At 40.7% G+C, this 17,853-nt stretch overlaps 1 protein-coding gene across 1 annotated transcript in view; it reads left to right on the forward strand.

The window, feature by feature from the left end:
* LOC120539724 overlaps positions 1-17,481 on the forward strand; it is a 136,475-nt gene extending 118,994 nt beyond the window's left edge. The window contains exons 13-18 of the mRNA XM_039770108.1: positions 2,504-2,664; positions 4,125-4,301; positions 7,558-7,699; positions 8,326-8,513; positions 11,608-11,749; positions 17,100-17,481. Of these exons, the coding sequence (XP_039626042.1) occupies positions 2,504-2,664; positions 4,125-4,301; positions 7,558-7,699; positions 8,326-8,513; positions 11,608-11,749; positions 17,100-17,281 (992 nt within the window). The 3' untranslated portion in view covers positions 17,282-17,481. The remainder of the gene's footprint in view (positions 1-2,503; positions 2,665-4,124; positions 4,302-7,557; positions 7,700-8,325; positions 8,514-11,607; positions 11,750-17,099) is intronic.
* Positions 17,482-17,853: the final 372 nt, after the last annotated feature.

Below are 17,853 nucleotides of genomic sequence, written 5' to 3' on the forward strand. Positions count from 1 at the left end.
GTCTTCTTCATCTTTTATTGATGTTAAATATGATACAACATCATTTAATGGGATATAATTGTGTTCAACATTTCAACTATTGAATGCTATTTGTACAGTTTTGGAGAAAACCCTGTAAAAGATTACAAAATAGAAAGATTAGTGTGACTAATCAATATATGTGAAGTGTTCTACCATAGGCTTTGTGAGGTTTTTAATCTTAATGGCACAAACATGCCCCCTGGAATGGTCTGCTAGCTATCTCTCTCCTTTACCTATGTAGGTGGCCCGACACGTCCTACAAGAGATTCAGTAAATAAGAATTTTAGCAAAAGGCTCATTATTTAATATTAAGATTTCCAGTAGGGCCAGATACAAGGGTATTATTGGTGACATAGTTGTAAGTGATACAGCTTCTCCTTTTACAGCTGAATCTGCCTGTTGAGGAATTAAGCTCTCCTCTGTGAATTGAACTGTGGACAAGAAGTTTGCCTAGGTTAGGTGGTCAAAGGTAGAAGAGTAAAGAAAAAGGCAGCTGTGGAAGGATTATAGATAGATAGGAAAGGGACAGACAGACAGACAGTGTTATATAAACACAGACCAGACATCATAAAAAGGTTTGGGGCAGCCACCCGTATAATATCCCTAGCTGCAAAAGTTTGTAGAATTGAACAGAGATGTTCACAACAGAACTGATTCCATGTTGGTAAAATGTCGGCTTTAAAGGCCCATACAGGAAGCGACGTCATCAAAGGGCCGTGTCCCGGAAGTGACATTGTCTGGACCGGAAGTGACATCATCGAAGGGGCGTGACCCGTAAGTGACCGGATCCTAGTAGGATTTCTCGGGAAAGGTCTGCAGGGAACTGAGAAAGACAGTCAGTGCACCCCGCCCTCCCCAGGGAAGATGTGGTATTAACATTACTTAAGCCCTTCAGCTGTCTCCTACTCGCACGTGTGTGACAATAGATAGATACTTTATTAATCCCCAAGGGGAAATTCACATACTCCACCAGCAGCATACTGATAAAAACAATATTAATTAAATAGTGATAAAAATGCAGCGCAAGTTAAAAAATGCAGGGTGGAGAGTGCAAAGCAGGTATAACAGACAATAACATTGTATAATGTTAACGTTTACACCCCAGGTGGAATTGAAGAGTCGTATAGTGTCGGGGAGGAACGATCTCCTCAGTCTGTCACTGAAGCTGCTCCTCTGTCTGGAGATGATACTGTTCAGTGGATGCAGTGGATTCTCCGTGATTGACAGGAGCCTGCTCAGCGTCCGTCGCTCTGCCATAGATGTCAAACCATTACCAGTGGGAGAAGGAGAGTGTTAGGGTGGAATGAGAGGGTCAGCATTACTGAGGCTCTTCTTAGAGTGAATGTTATAAGGTCTCCTTCTGGCTTGATTGATGGCCAGATGGCAGAGTCTAAGAAACTGTGAAAGAACTCGACAGTTTCTTTAGCATGCTAAGGGTGGAAGGAGCTGTAAAGGAGGTAACTGTGTGAGTCAATTGGATTATAATAGATACAGGTTTTAATTACTGGAAAGCTGATAGAATGATTAATAGCAACAAGCAGAGTCCACAAGGCCCAAACCAGATAATTCAAAAGGTTTAAAAAGAAAAGGAAATGTATTAACAAATACTGCTAAATAGCAGATGAAGGGAAAAGGATGATACCAAAAATACCTAAGATATCTGGCATTCATAAGTGAATAATGTGGAGTGGTTCGTCCATTTTTGCACTGTTCATAAAATTCCATCACTCACAAAATACAGATCACGTTTCTCTTCATTCCTCTGCCCATCTGTCCACCATTTCTCTCTCCTCCTAACCCAAGATGAACCTGTTTATCATTAGCCATCTCCCAGCTTCAAATTTTCCTCTGTCCTGATTGAAAGATACTTTTAAACCTGGGTCCAGAAACACACTCCAGGCAACTCTTACCAAATGCTTTAGGGTTACCAGGCCACCATTCAAAGACCTGTTCTTGCTCCTGAGGAGTTACAAATTTGTTGTTCTCCCATGTACTCTTGTGTGTAAACTACAGCATCCTCAAGTAGCCTGGGAACCTTAACAACACTGCAAAATCTATTTTGACCAGTTCTACCTTTACAATATATGAAGTAGTGGTTATGATTAAAGTTGTAAGACATTACTCTTTATTTAAAAATTATGAAAGTGTTACTTTGTGTGCTGTCCATTTCTTGTAATCCCTCTTTAGTGACATTTATTTATTATAAAGTTTCTGACACTTTCTGAATAAATACTGTTTATTCCATTTTTATGGATAACTGAAAAAACAGCATGCCTAAGACCCCACAGTGTTCCCCATATTCAGGTGCCCTTGTACCATGTTACCAAAAATCAGTATGAAACTGAAGGAAAGGAGATAGTCATTGTCATGTTTAGTCCTTCCCTTCGTCCTTCTCCATTGTCTTCTATATATTAGTTGAAAAGGTACAATTTTATCTGCATTTTAATTTCCTGTACTCTTTCTGGTACTTTGATCTTTGCAGGACACCCCTTTGATCCCACTTTCTTCTTGAGTTGTGCTGTGTCTAACATCATTTGCTGCATCATATTTGGGCAGAGATTTGAATACCACAATGATAACTTTCTTTATCTGCTGTCTCTACTCAATACAAATGTGCGATTATTAGGTAACCCTTTCACTCAGGTAAGAAACCAGTTTAAGGCTGGCCAGTGCATGTTTAAGTCAGGCCTTACCCATTATTCACTAAGCATGTTAGCTGAAAAGGCTTATACTTGATAGGTATGAACCTGAAATTCAAACAACAAAAGATGACTGATTAACTCATCACAACTTTTCCTGTGTGCTCTGTCACAAAACGACCAAGAGACATTGAGAAGGTTTGGGGCAGCCACCCATATAATATTTCCCGGCTGCAAAATTGATTGAATAGAACACACATGTTCACACGACTGAGTCCAAAACAGAACTGACTGCTGTCTTAAGATGGCGGCTTTTTAAATGGAAATAAAGGAAGTGATGTCATCAGGACAGGAACTGGAAGTTACATCGTTGGCTGCCCCAGGACTAGGTGGGACTTCCCGATAATGGTCTGCAAGGAATTGAGAAAGAGAATCAGTGCACTTCGCCACCCCCTGGTTAGTCGTGGAATTACGTTTATTTAAGCCCTTTATGAGCGTTGTGTGACAGCTCATAAACTTGGATGGCACACCCCTTACAATGTGGGATGTTACCCTAATGAAGGAAGCACAAATTACCACTGGCTGTTTGAAAAAAAAATATTTGGCAAACTTGCCCAAAAACATTGTAACAAAAATAAAGTACACAAAATAATTAATAACTTCAGAATCAATATTGGTACCTACAAAAAAGTGTATCCCCTAAAATGACAGAAAAAAGCACATAAAATATTAAAAAATAAATTCTTTCCCGATGAGTTTCAGTTATATTGATTCAGATTTTGAAGACCTCCATAACCATGTAGCTGTTTTATGTCAAAAGGTCTCCATATTGTCATGGGTCATGTGGCATGTACCACATTAGTGATCTGAATTAGTACAAATAATTATGACACTCATGAATAACTAACACATAATATGATAGAAGGCGTAAAATGTAAATGCATAAAATTGAAAAAAAAAAAATTAAATTATGTTGTCAAAATAAAGGTCAAACATAGTAAATCAATCATAAAACAATTAATAGCATTATTGTTAATGTGACATAACTGAAGCTAGACGCGAGTGCCTACTGAAGGTAAGTAGCTCCTATGAGTGAAAGCATTAGACTAATGAAAAAAGAAACACATTTATAGAATGTACCAAGCAACTGGCACTGCTGTAATGTGATTACGTTTAGCCTAAGGTCCAGCAATGCCATATCAGCTTCAACTAATTTTTCTGTGTCTGTTTTCAGGGCAATAATGTTTCAGTGATTTATAAAGTACAAATATTGAAACTGTTAATGGCAGTATAGAAGCCGAGATAACGTATAGAGCATAAACAGGAAACAATTTTACTTACCTTGAGACATACTGTATGTGGTTTAGTAAATATGGTGGCAGATGGGAGTGGCCATCAGGATGACTGATGGACAAGCCAAAACTGGGAAAACTGATTAATCTTTTGTTATTCCTTTTTATTTAGTTGTTCAACATTTTCCCAAGCCTCATAAAACTGATGCCAGGAGTTTACAATATGATTTGGAATAATGTTAATTGTGTGAGGCAATTTATCTCAGAGCAAATTGTGAAGCACAGAGAGACACTGATGACTGACAGCCCTCGAGATTACATCGACAATTTTCTTATCAGAATGAAGCAGGTAACTAAAGAGCAAAGCCACCAAGTAAAGAAGTGCACATACTGAAATGAGTTGGATTTCTAAAACAAAATAATGACATTAGGACTAAAAACATGTCTAGCATTTTTACATTATTTAAAAGGTATACAGCATTAGAGATTAAGTTCCAGATATGTTGTAACATTTCTTAATGCTACCAACGTTTGATTTGTATGTCAGAAGTAGGGGTCATGAGGTGCTAGCAGGTATCTTTTTGGATAAGTTAATTTAGGTTTGTAGGGTCATTATTGTCGCAAAACAGAATACTGTACAGTGAAATTCTTATTTGCATGTACCAATTAACATGAAACAAATCAGGGCCATCATTAGTGAGTATAACAACCTTACCGTCAAGCTTTTGCAAATTTGCCAGTAAAAAATATGTACTACTGGGAGACAGATTACATTTTCTCAGATAGATACAGTAGATTCAAAGAGTTTTCAGAGCCCTTCACCTTCTGCAAACTTTATTGTGTTGTAGATTTCATTTTATATGGATACATTTTAAATTTATACCCATCTATCTACACTCAATAACCACCTATAATGAGAAAATTAAAACATGTTTTGCAAATTTATTAAAAATCAAAAACTAAACACTAATTCACATTAATATTTGGATGCTTTGCTGTGGCAATTTAAATATTGGTCAGGTGTATCCTATTTGTTTGAATTATTCTTGAAATGTGTCTAACTCGGTTGGAGTCCATCTATTTCAAATTGAATTGATTGGACATCATTTGGAAAGGTATATAGAAGGTCCCACAATTCACACTGTATGGCAGGACAACCTCAAAGCCATAAGTGTCCAAGAAACTCACTATAGAGCGCTGTGATCAAACTCTGGTGATACACAGATCAGGACAAGGGGATAAAGCCATTTCTTCAGTTTTGATTGTTCCCAGGAATAGAATGGCATCAGTAAAGGTGGAATGGAAGAAGTTTGGAACCACTAGGACTCTTTCTAGTGTCACCTGTCTGGCCAAACTGAGTTATCAGGATGTAAGTGCCTTGGTCAGGCTGGTGAGCAAAAACCAAGTGATCACACTAACAGAGTTTAAGAAGTCCTCTGCTGAGATGGGACAACCTGTTCGATTGATGACCATCTCAGCAACACTCCATCAATCAGGCATTTATGAAAAAGATATTAACTCCTGCTTGCTGTAACTGCTGCAAAAGGGGCTACTGCAGATTACTGAACAAAGCACTGAATACTTTTTTTTTTTTTAATTTAAAAAAAAAAATTAAAACTTTTCTAAAACCAGTGTTCACTGTGTCATTATAGGTTTTTAAGTGTAGATTGATAAGTGAAAATGCTAAATTTATCCATTTAAAATTAAATTTACAATGCAATAAAGTGTACAGGAGGGGTCAGATAGATAGGATATTTATTTACTGTACATTCAGAAATTCACTTGCTACAGCAGCATCACAAGACCAACTTCAATTATTTCCTTTTTTAACATTTGTTTGAACCTAAACAGTTCAAGAACTGAATACCTACAAAAGCAGAATATTTCCTTTGTTTCTTGCTTTTGCATAACATAGAAAAAAAAAATTGATTTTCTGAACTTTAAAACTAAAAATTGTTCAAAGGGTAATTTTTAGATCAGGATTTGTCATTCATTAAAATTACACAATTGGTCAATGATTTTGAATAATTTTTCAAGGTAATGCATGTATGAATGTATTCAATATGTTTATGGTGCTCTGTAGGTGTACAATATATGAATACTGTCCTGTGTTTGTAATAAATGTATGAATATAAAAATTCTAAAGTGAGAAATATTCATAGTTGAAATTTTTCTTTAGTATAAAGAGTGCCCCAGGATCTGAATACTTTTTGCAGGGTACTATTTGTTTTTCAGCTTAGTGGCGCAGTGGTAGTGAAGCTTCCTAACAGTAAGTAGGCCAGGTTTCACATCCCAGGTCCTCCCAGCATAGAGATTGCATGTTCTCTTAGTGCCTACGTAAACTGCCTTGCACTCTGTACTAGCTGGTATAGGCTACAGCACCCCCTTGCGACACTGTTCAAGACTAAACAGATTAGTAACTGACTATTTGTTTGAATATATACTTAGGGTGGCATGGCATGCTTGCGTTCAAGACTGCCTGTGCATGAATCATAGGTTTAAATACTGCACTCAGATTTGTTTCATGCAGAATTTGCATGTTCTCCTCATGTCCGTGTGGGTATTCCTCCATAGACCCGGTAGTTAGGTTAATCATCATTTTCAAGTCGGCACTGTGTTGGTGTGTATATGAGTGGGCCCTGTGATTAACTGGTGTGCCCTCCAGAACTGTTTAATGCCTTATGTACAGTGCTTATAAGAAAGACAAATCATAAAGGAGATCTCCATAATAATCTCTTTTTGTGTTTTCTCCATGATAACAGTGAGATCAGAAGGAAATAAAATGGAGACATTTTCTTTTATCTCTTGCTTCTCAATGTTTTTCTCCTGAGACAAAATACCAAAAAAATTTGTGAAAAAAATTGATTGTTAAATGAAACGTAAATGAGAATCTCTCTGAAGTCTCACGAACCATCAAAGATCAACCTTTGAGCAATAATATTTTCCTATAGGTGCTGCCAAAATAAGCTCTGGTCTTCCACATCTCTGACTTGGATCTTCGTATTATATTGATTTATTCAGCACTTTGATTTACCATACCAACATCTCATACTATCAAGCAGTAGCCATTATACAGTTTTTACTGCTTGATTACTAAATTCTCATTTTATATAGTTATTCAGACAAATCCTAATCTGTAACTGACTAAAACTTGGGGATTATGGGTGAAGCTATCCAGTTTCTGGGTCTAGGCAGACTGAGCTATTTTGCTACAATACACTTCCGGATGGCCGTAGCTGTTAGTATATTTTCCTGCACATAGAACAGACATTTGGTATAATGGGAGGATTAAAACCCAGGAATGTCACAATTTTCTTTCCTTATTAGAATGGTCCACGCACACCTAATGGATTTTAAATACTTGATAATCAGAAGATGATGACGATACAGGTGGCCTAGGTTTTCAAAACTGTAACTGTGTCTGGTTTTGGGTGTGACATTGTATGCTACAGTTCAACATTTAACTCCAGTGCTTGGAAACTTGTTACACCATTCTGAGCCTTTTTTCTGTGAACAAAGCTACACAAAATAAATTCAACTAACTTTACAGATTGAGTAAATTTTCAATGCTTATTTTCTAGCTTTCTTATATCCCTTTCTCACAGGAAAGTGCAAATCCTTCAACAGAGTTTAATGAAAAAAACTTGTTGATCAATGTTGCCAATATCTTTACTGCTGGAACTGAGACAACTAGCACCACTCTACGTTATGGACTCCTAATCCTCATGAAATATCCTCATTATCAGGGTAGGGGCCATTTTAAAATAAAATATGCAGCACATCCTTATGCATCTTTATGAAAAGGCACAAAGAACCTGCTGGGAATGCCATATCTGTCTGTCTTTGTGTGGGGCTGTGGCTCTAAATGTACCTTAATCCTGTGTATATGTACACAACACTCTATGTGAAAAATCAGGAAAATAACTGCCAGTAACACTTAGTGGTGTGTAGCTTTGAATTCTGTGTCAATAGTTTTGATTCTGAGAATCCCACAGTGTGGAAAAGGGGTATGAATTGCAGTTCTGAGATATATGAAACTTTTAACGTGAAAATATTTCTACACTTTTCAAAAGTAGTATATAAATGAGGCACTTGATGTTCATGTAACTCTTGCAGTTCACACTTAAGTCTCATTTTTGTATTATTATTATTATTATTATTACATAATATTAAAAGAAATACTCTTGTATGAAAATGCTGTACTGATCAAAGTGCTCCCTTAGGCATCTACATTGTCACGTCACCCCATGCATAGGCACTTTTCTGTTTTTCTAAGTGGGTTGTCATTGTCATGGACACTTGCAATTGGCTGATGCACTTCTGTATTTTTACTTGATTGTTCTTTTTTCTCTCTTTTTTTGTCACATTGTTAGAAAAGATTCATCAGGAGATTGACTCTGTAATTGGCAGGGAACGCCCTGCTTTTGTGGAAGATCGTAAAAATATGCCTTTCACAGAAGCCATGATCCATGAAATCCAGAGGTTTATTGATCTCCTCCCCTTGAGTATTGCACATGCAACCACACAAGATATCAGCTTCAGAGGATACAATATCCCAGCGGTATGGCCTTAAGCATTTCTGTACCTTATTTAGAAAATCTAAATGTAATTTCTACATCACACTGGTTACTTTGAAAACGTGTAAAAATTTTCAAAATATGGATAAGACTTGTTGGGGCCCTTTCAAAAAAAAAAAAAAGGGCACCCTAATTATATACTGTATATTACAGGTTCTACTTTATTAATGTCTTTAAGAATTTTGAAAACATGAAATAAGTCCCAATACAGTCATTTCTTCTCCCACAGCCTGTCAGACTAGGACATAACCTTTAGTCCTGGGATGCACTTTGTTATATTTCTCTGTACATCTTCAAGTGCTGCTATCAGTTTCAAAGTGTGGTGAGCAAAATTGCACACAATGCTCTACGTGTGATCTGACACATCATAAAGTCTAAGAATCAGTCACTTGATTTGTATTGAATGGCTTTTACACTATAACCTAACTAGCCAACCCGCGGCGTAGCATACGCCACATAATTATCAACGTCTCAAGTCTCTGTCGTGCGCCTGTGTGTGGGTGTCTCTCTCGCATGCTTGTATGTGTGTGTGTGTGTGTGTCCGTGTCCGTGTCTCTCTCTCGCACGTGCCTCTCTCCGTGTGTGTGTGTGTGTGTGTGTGTGTGTGTGTCTCTCTCTCTCTCTCTCGTGTGTGTGTGTGTGTGTGTGTGTGTGTCTCTCTCATGTGTGTGTGTGTGTGTGTCTCTCTCTCTCTCTCTCTCTCTCTGTGTGTGTGTGTGTGTGTGTGTGTGTGTGTCTCTCTCTCTCTCTGTCTGTCTCTCTCTCTCATGGCGTGTGCGTGTGTGTGTGTGTGTGTGTGTGTGTGTGTGTGTGTGTGTGTGTGTCTCTCTCTCTCGCACCTGTGTGTGTGTGTGTGTCTCTCTGTACGGCCTGTGTGTGTGTGTGTGTGTCTCTCTCTCCCGCGCCTGTGTGTGTGTGTGTCTCTCTCTCTCTCTCTCTCGCGTGCCTGTTTGTGTGTCTCTCTCTCTCTTTCTTTCTCTCGTGTGTGTGTGTGTGTGTGTGTCTCTCTCTCGCGCCCGCCTGAGTGTGCGTCTTGATTAATGAAAACATTCTTGGCAAATGCTTGTTCAAATTGTTGGTGGGTGGGGCTCTGTCGTGCGTATCCCATGCTCTGTCTAGCGTGCTGCTTCTTGCGTGCCCTGGTCGGCTACTTAGTAAATTATAAATTCTTGATTAATGAAAACATTCTTGGCAAATGCTTTCACTTTCGCTCGAATTGTTGGTGGACGGGGCTCAATCGTGTGTATCCCATGGTCTGTCTTGTGTGCCATGGTTGGCCGCTTAGTGAATTGTTGGTGGGCAGGGCTCTGACTTGCGTGCTTCTTGCTTGGCATCGACTTAGTGAATTATATATATATATATATATATATATATATATATATATTATATATATATATATATATATATATATGTTTTATCCTACTTTCTCAATGCCTGGATTAGATTCCAATGCAGTTCTTTTCTTCCTGAGGCTAAATAGGTTGTATGTTTGAGTCTGTCAGTGTAGGACATGTCCTTAAGTCCTCTGATAAACTTGGTCACTCTCATCTGCACAGATACAAGTGCTGCAATTTCTTTTTTGTACCGTTGTGAGCAGAACTAAAAACAATACTTCAGATGTGGTCTTCGTGGTGTATTAATGATGATATTGATGAGATAATGAGCTTCTAAATCTTTGTCACAAGTGGCTTAATGTAAGACAGTATCTCCAATCTTGTATTTCTGATTAATGTTCCTTATGCCTATATGTAGAACATGGCAGGTTTCTACATTACAGTGCACTTTCCAAATGTTCACTCTATTTGAATAATGTTTTAAAATGTTTATAAACAATGTCCTTCCAATTTTGGTTTCAACAGGTTGATCCCAAAGGAAATTTGATTTTCTATTTCCTTATTCATTAAGTAATTGTCCATCTATTACTCTATGCAAATAGAATAGCATACCCTGATGAGAGGCCCATCTGATTCTCAGTGACGACTAGTTGGTGGGAAAGACAGCCCTGCACGTCAGCCAGCAGGGAAACATATTCCGAAGTTAAAGGCTTTTTCATTTGCTGATGGACCCATGTACCATTTAGCCCCATTGTAAGCTTTGCAAACAGACAAGGTATTAAAAAAAAAAAACACCAACGCTTCACTTTAGAACATAATGTTATGTAGCAAATCAATATAAACCACAATTGTGAAGAAATACTGTACATTTGACTTGAAAATAGCAAACATATCCTTTAAGTTCTTATTGCACTACTTTTTTTGTTGAGCATGAAAATCTCAGAAAAAATAACTTTTAGGCTTTTGTGATTAGTTTGGTTTCAAATTTTCTTTTATGAACAAACATATGCAATTGTGTTTTTCAGTTTTTTTTACAGTAAAATAAACTACAATCAAAGTGTCTTCCATTGCCTTAACTAGCAGCTATCTTTTTTTTTTTTTAACCTGCAACTGTCCTTAATTCAGTAGCAGCACTTAAACAAATACAAACTAAAATGTCACTACCAAGCAAAGGCAAAGAATCCTAAACCACACAGCCTGACTTGTCGATTCCTGATGTGCCTTTTTTGAAATTGAAGTGAACTCTTCTTTAGAATGTCTGGGATACTTTCCTAGTGCTTTGATGCTAACTGAATTGTGCTGTTCTGGTGTTACTCAAGCACCTCGCCCTGTGTACTCTGTGATGAGCTGATATGCAGCTGCTTCCCTGGGCAGCCTTTATCAGCTGGTACAATATATAAGGAAATAATAAATTAAAACAAAATGGCTATTTAAGTAAACAAAATGTTTGCTAATTTACTAATGCTCAGGCAATATTTTTTCTTAAGCAGAAATATTATCCAAAACCAGAGGTATAAATTGATATTTTTATGGTACTAGTTTTATTTCATTTACATTTTTATCATTTTATATTTTCATCTAATTAATATTTCTTAATTTAATCAAACTTAAGGGCCGCAGTGGAAGCTAATTATTTCTTTATATTTGTATATTTTTTGCTTAGTACTCATGTGCATTTGTCAGTGTTGCTTCAACCAAATTAACCTGTTTTTTTGTTTTTTTTCATTTTCTGTTTTTGCTACAGAAGACAGTGGTGTTCCCTGTGCTACATTCAGTGCTGTTTGATAAGAAACAGTGGGGATCTCCTTACACCTTCAATCCAAGACACTTCTTAGATGAGAATGATCAGTTTAAAATAAACCCAGCCTTTATGCCTTTCTCAGCAGGTAAATGATGCTCAGTTACATACTTTGAAAACTCTTTGTGAACAATTAATTGGTGAATTAATTTTTGCTGATGCATTGTGGCATAGAGCATAGCATGACTGAATCATCAAGCCAACATCCAATTTTAGAATCCCACCACAGGTTGTAACCTGTGTGAGGTTTTTATGTTCTTCCTCTGCATATGATTGTCCTTTAGGTGTCCTATTTTCACCCCACATCTCATGTGCATGTGGTGAATTGGTGCATCCAAAATGTGGCCATTTAGGTAAACGTGTGCATGAGTGGTCCAGAGGATGAACTAGAGCACTGTGCAGGATTGAGACATAGTCCCTCTAGCATGTCCTGGGTCTTCCCCGGAGCCTCCTCCCGGTTAGAGGTTCCTGGAACACCTCATTAGGGAAGCGTCTAGGAGGCATCCTGATCAGATGCCCGAGCCACCTCATCGGGCTCCTCTCAATGCGGAGGAGCAGCAGCTCTACTCTGAACCCCTCCTGGATGACTGAGCTTCTCACCCTATCTTTAAGGGAAAGACCAGACACCTTGCGGAGGAAATTAATTTCACCTCTTGTACTCGCAATCTTGTTCTTTCGGTTACTACCCATAGCTCATGACCATAGGTGAGGGTAGGAACGTAGATTGACTGGTAAATCGAGAGCTTTTCCTTATGGCTCAGCTCCTTTTTCACCACGACAGACCGATGCAGAGCCAGCATTACTGCTGACGCCCCACCGATCCACCTGTCGATCTCCCGATCAATTCTTCCCTCACTCTTTAACAAGACCCCAAGATACTTGAACTCTTCCACTTGGGACAAAATCTCACTGCCAACCCTGAGAGGGCACTCCACCCTTTTCCGGCTGAGGACCATGGTCTAGAATTTGGAGGTGCTGATTCCCATCCCATCCACTTCACACTCGGCTGTGAACCGGTCCTGAGAGAGCTGAAGATCATGGCCTGATGAAGCAAACGGGACAATATCATCTGCAAAAAGCAGTGACCCAATCCTGAGCCAACGAAACCGGACCCACTCAACGCCCTGGCTGTGCCTAGAAATTCTGTCCACAAAAGTTATGAACAGAATCAGTGATAAAGGGCAGCCATGGTGAAGTCCAACTCTCACCGGAAACGGGTCCAACTTACTGCTGGCAATGCGGACCAAAACTCTGACACCGGATGTACAGGGACCGAACAGCCCTTATCAGGGGGTCACGTACCCCATACTCTCAGTGCACCCCCCACAGGATTCCCAGAGGGACACGGTCGAACACCTTTTCTAAGTCCACAAAACACATGTAGACTGGTTGTGCAAACTCCCATGCAGCCTCCAGGACACTGCCAAGGGTGTAGAGCTGCTCCACTGTTCTGCGACCGGGACGAAAACCACACTGTTCCTCCTGAATCTGAGGTTTGACTCTGACGGACCATCCTCTCCAGGACACCTGAATAGACTTTTCCAGGGAGGCTGAGGAGTGTGATCCCTCTATAGTTGGAACACACCCTCATGCCCCTTTTCTTAAAGAGAGGGACCACCACCCCAGTCTGCAAATCCAGAGTTACTGTCCCTGATGTCCATGCGATGTTGCAGAGGCGTGTCAATCAAGACAGTCCTACAACATCCAGAGCTTTGAAGAACTCTGAGCATATCTCATCCACCCCTGGGGCCCTGCCACCAAGGAGTTTTTTGACCACCTCGGTGACCTCAGTCCCAGAGATGGCGGAGCCCACCTCCGAGTCCCCAGGCTCTTCTTCCTCATTGGAAGGCACGTTAGTGGGATTGAGGAGGTCTTCGAAGTACTCCCGCCACCGACCCACAACGTCCCAAGTCGATGTCAGCAGTGCACCATCCCCACCATATACAGTGTTGACACTGCACTGCTTCCCCCTCCTGAGACACCAAATGATGGACCAGAATCTCCTCGAAGCCGTCCAGAAGTCATTCACCATGGCCTCCCCAAACTCCTCCCATGCCCGAGTTTTTTGCCTCAGCAACCACTAAAGCCACATTCCACTTTGCCTGCCTGTACCTATTAGCTGCCTCCTGAGTCCCACAGGACAAAAGGGTCTTCTTCAGCTTGACAGCATCCCTCACCGCTGGTGTCCACCAATAGGTTCAGGGATTGCCGCCATGACAGGCACCAACCACCTTACGGGCACAGCTCCTGTCAACCGCCTCAACAAAAGAGGCACAGAACATGGCCCATTCGGACTCAATGTCCCCCGCATCCCACGGGACGTGGTCGAAGTTCTGTCGGAGGTGGGAGTTGAAGCTACTTCTGACAGGGGACTCTGCCAGATATTGCCAGAAGACCCTCACAACACGTTTGGGCCTACCAGGCCGAATCAGCATCCTCCCCCACCAACGAAGCCAACTCACCACCAGGTGGTGATCAGTTGATAGCTCTGCCCCTCTCTTCACCCACGTGTCCAAGAAATGTGGCAGAAAGTCTGACGTCACAACCACAAAGTCGATCATTGAACTGAAGCCTAGGGTATCCTGGTGCCAGGTGCACATATGAACACCCCTATTCTTGAACATGGTGTTCGTTATGGACAATCCGTGACAAGCACAGAAATCCAATAACAAAACACAAACTCAGGTTCAGATCGGGGGGGCCATTCCTCCCAATCACACCCTTCCAGGTCTCACTGTCATTGCCCACATGAGCATTGAAGTCTCCCAGGAGAACGAGGTAGTCCCCAGAAGGTATGCGGTTCTAAAAAGTACTTTACAGAATGCATAAGTCATCCAAATAAAGTATACTGTAAATTTTATGAATGTTTTGTTTCCGTAAATAGCACATTCTATTCTGTAAAATGTGTATTTTATATACTATTGGACGGGCAGACGTGGAGATAACGTGTGACATCATCTACTCCGCTGTTGCTAAACTACAAACACAGCACCCCGAGGAGCTTGTGCTAATCTCTGGAGACTTTAACCATGTGACGCTGGACAAAACATTACCTGCCTTCTACCAGTATGTGGATTGTAACACCTGGGGAAATAGGACTATTAATCTACTGTATGCAAACATTAAAGACGTATACAGAGCCACCCCACTACCTGCGCTTGGGAAAGCATATCATAAGTTGGTTCTGCTTTAGCCTCACTACAAACCAAGAGTGTGGGATCTACCTACAACCATAGTCATTTAGGAAGTGGTCCCATGACGCAGAGCAAGCTCTGAGAGACTGCTTTGGAACTACGGACTGGGATATCCTGTAAGGGTAACATAGTGAGAACATTGAGGAAGTTGTTGACTGCACTACTGACTACATCAACATCTGTATGGACATTGTAGTTCCAGTAACAACAGTACGCTGCTATGCTAACAACAAGCCATGTATTACAAGTGACATCAAGGGCCTTTTGAACCAGAAGAAAAGGGCTTTTAAAGGCAGTGATCAGCATGAGCTCAAGCACGTGCAGAAGGAACTCCGAGTACTGCTCAGGTAGGCGAAGGAGCAGTACAGTAGTAAGCTGGAGCAAAAGTTGCAGAATAATAGCATGAAGGAAGTGTGGGATGGGATGAAGATCATCACTGGCTGCAGCTCGAAGTTGGGTGCCACCATCGAGAGAGACGTGGAGAAAGCAAATCTGATGAACAACTTCTTTAACAGGTTTGACCACCCTAACCCACTCTCACCTCAGAATACTGCATCCTTCATCCATCCTTCTGCTGATACCAGCATAGGAGAGACATCCCCACCCATAATTACAGCAGCCCAGGTGAGCAGAGATCTGAGGAGACTTCAAGCCAGCAAAGCAATGGGTCCAGATGGAGTATTGCCACGATTATTAAAGGCCTGTGAGTTGGAGCCGGGGAGTCCTCTACAGCACATCTTCAACCTGAGCCTGGAACAGGGAGAGTCCTGAGGCTTTGGAAAACATCTTGCATCACCCCAATCCCAAAGGTATCACGTCCTGGTGAGCTGAATGACTTCAGGCCTGTCGCCCTGACGTCACATGTGATGAAGACTATGGAGTGGCTGTTGCTTCACCTCCTGAGGCCACAGGTCCGCCACGCCCTCGAACCTCTGCAGTTTGCATACCAGGAGAAGGTGGGAGCAGAGGATGCCATCATCTAAATGCTACACCAAACCCTCTCTCACTTGGACAGTGGGAGTGGTGCAGTAAGAATTATGTTTCTGGACTTTTCTAGTGCCTTGAACACCATCCCAGCTCTGCTCCTTAGGGACAAGCTGACAGAGTTGGGAGTAGATTCATACCTGGTGGCATGGATCGTGGACTATCTTACAGACAGACCTCAATATGTGCGTCTCGGGAACTGCATGTCTGACATTGTGCTCAGCATCAGAGGAGCACCGCAGGGCACTGTATTTTCTCTGGTCCTGTTCAGCCTGTATACATTAGACTTCCAATACGATTCGGAGTCCTGCCATGTGCAAAAGTTCGCTGATGACACTGCTATCGTGGGCTGCATCAGGAGTGGGCAGGAGGAGGAGGAGGAGTATAGGAACCTAATCAAGGACTTTGTTAAATGGTGCAACTCAAACCACCTACAACTGAACACCAGAAAAACTAAAGAGCTGGTGTCGGATTTTAGGAGGCCCAGGCCACTCCTGGACCCTGTGATCATTAGAGGTGACTGTGTGCAGAGAGTGCAGACCTATAAATACCTGGGAGTGCAGCTGGATGATAAACTGGACTGCCAGTACTGATGCTCTGTGCAAGAGAAGACAGAGCTGACTATACTTCTTTAGAAGGCTGGCGTCCTTCAACATCTGCAATAAGATGCTGCAGATGTTCTGTCAGATGGTTGTGGCAAGTGCCATCTTCTACATGGTGGTGTGCTGGGGAGGCAGCATAAAGAAGAAGGACACCTCACGCCTGGACAAACTGATAAGGAAGGCATGCTCTATTGTAGGCATGGAGCTGGACAGTTTGAGATCTGTGGCGGATCAATGGGCACTGAGCAGGCGCCTGTCAATCATGGAGAATCCACTGCCTCCACTGAACAGGATCATCTCCAGACAGAGGAGCAGCTTCAGCGACAGACTGCTGTCACTGTCCTGCTCCACTGACAGACTGAGGAGATTGTTTCTCCCCCACACTATGCGACTCTTCAGTTCCACCCTTGGGTAAACATTAACATTTTACAATTATATTGTCTGTTATACCTGCCTTGCACACTCCACCCTGCATTTTTATCACCATTTAATTAATATTGTTTTTATCAGTATGCTGCTGCTGGAGTATGTGAATTTCCAATTGGGGATTAATAAAGTATCTATCTATCTATCGGAAACCTGCAAGAGTCACTGTTCTGCCATTTAGAACCTGTAGTGGTGATATGCATCTAATTTAGGGGTCTTCATTGTTTTATAGGAAAAAGAATTTGTGCTGGTGAGGGTCTGGCCCGCATGGAGCTCTTCTTGTTTTTTGTCGCCCTACTACAGAATTTCTCTTTTTCATCATCAGAGGACCCTGAAAAGATCAAACTCAACCCACACGCCAGCTCATTTGTAAATACTCCCCAGGCATATAAACTCTATGTCCATGAACGTTAGGAATAAAAGACTATTAAAATGTAAATATTTATGAATTAAGTGAATAAATTAACCTAGCTCTGGGTGAACTAAAATATTAAAAAATAACCTAGGTGATTATATTTGTCAAATAGCTTAAAAGTACATTGAGGATCATCTTGGGTACTGTCTAATGTGATTGTGGATTTTCCCTCGTGGTCAATAAAAAAAAAAAACTCTTATTCTTGTTTTATATGATCTTTCTATTTATCTTTTATAAAGGGCCTTTCCATTCTCTTTCTTTCTACATTTTTAGTTTGAATCAAAAAACATAGTTTGTTTCATGTAATCTATGCCAGTGTCCTGACTTGCATTTACCAGAAGACCACTGGGTTGCTACTAATGCTTTTTTATCTTTTTGTTTAAAACATAATGTCATTCACATTCAATGTGTTCTCTTGTATTGTTATGAGGTTAAATCAAATGGAGCAATTCTGGTACTACACAAAAGAAAAGATTTCCAAATAATACTGTTTGATTTTAATGCTCAGTAACTGTGTACATTTAGAACATTACAGAAAAGTGGAACAAAATAAAATAGTCAGAGTGAAGAT

Source organism: Polypterus senegalus, chromosome 11, assembly GCF_016835505.1.
Source record: "Polypterus senegalus isolate Bchr_013 chromosome 11, ASM1683550v1, whole genome shotgun sequence".
Classification (NCBI taxonomy): Eukaryota; Metazoa; Chordata; class Cladistia; order Polypteriformes; family Polypteridae; genus Polypterus; species Polypterus senegalus.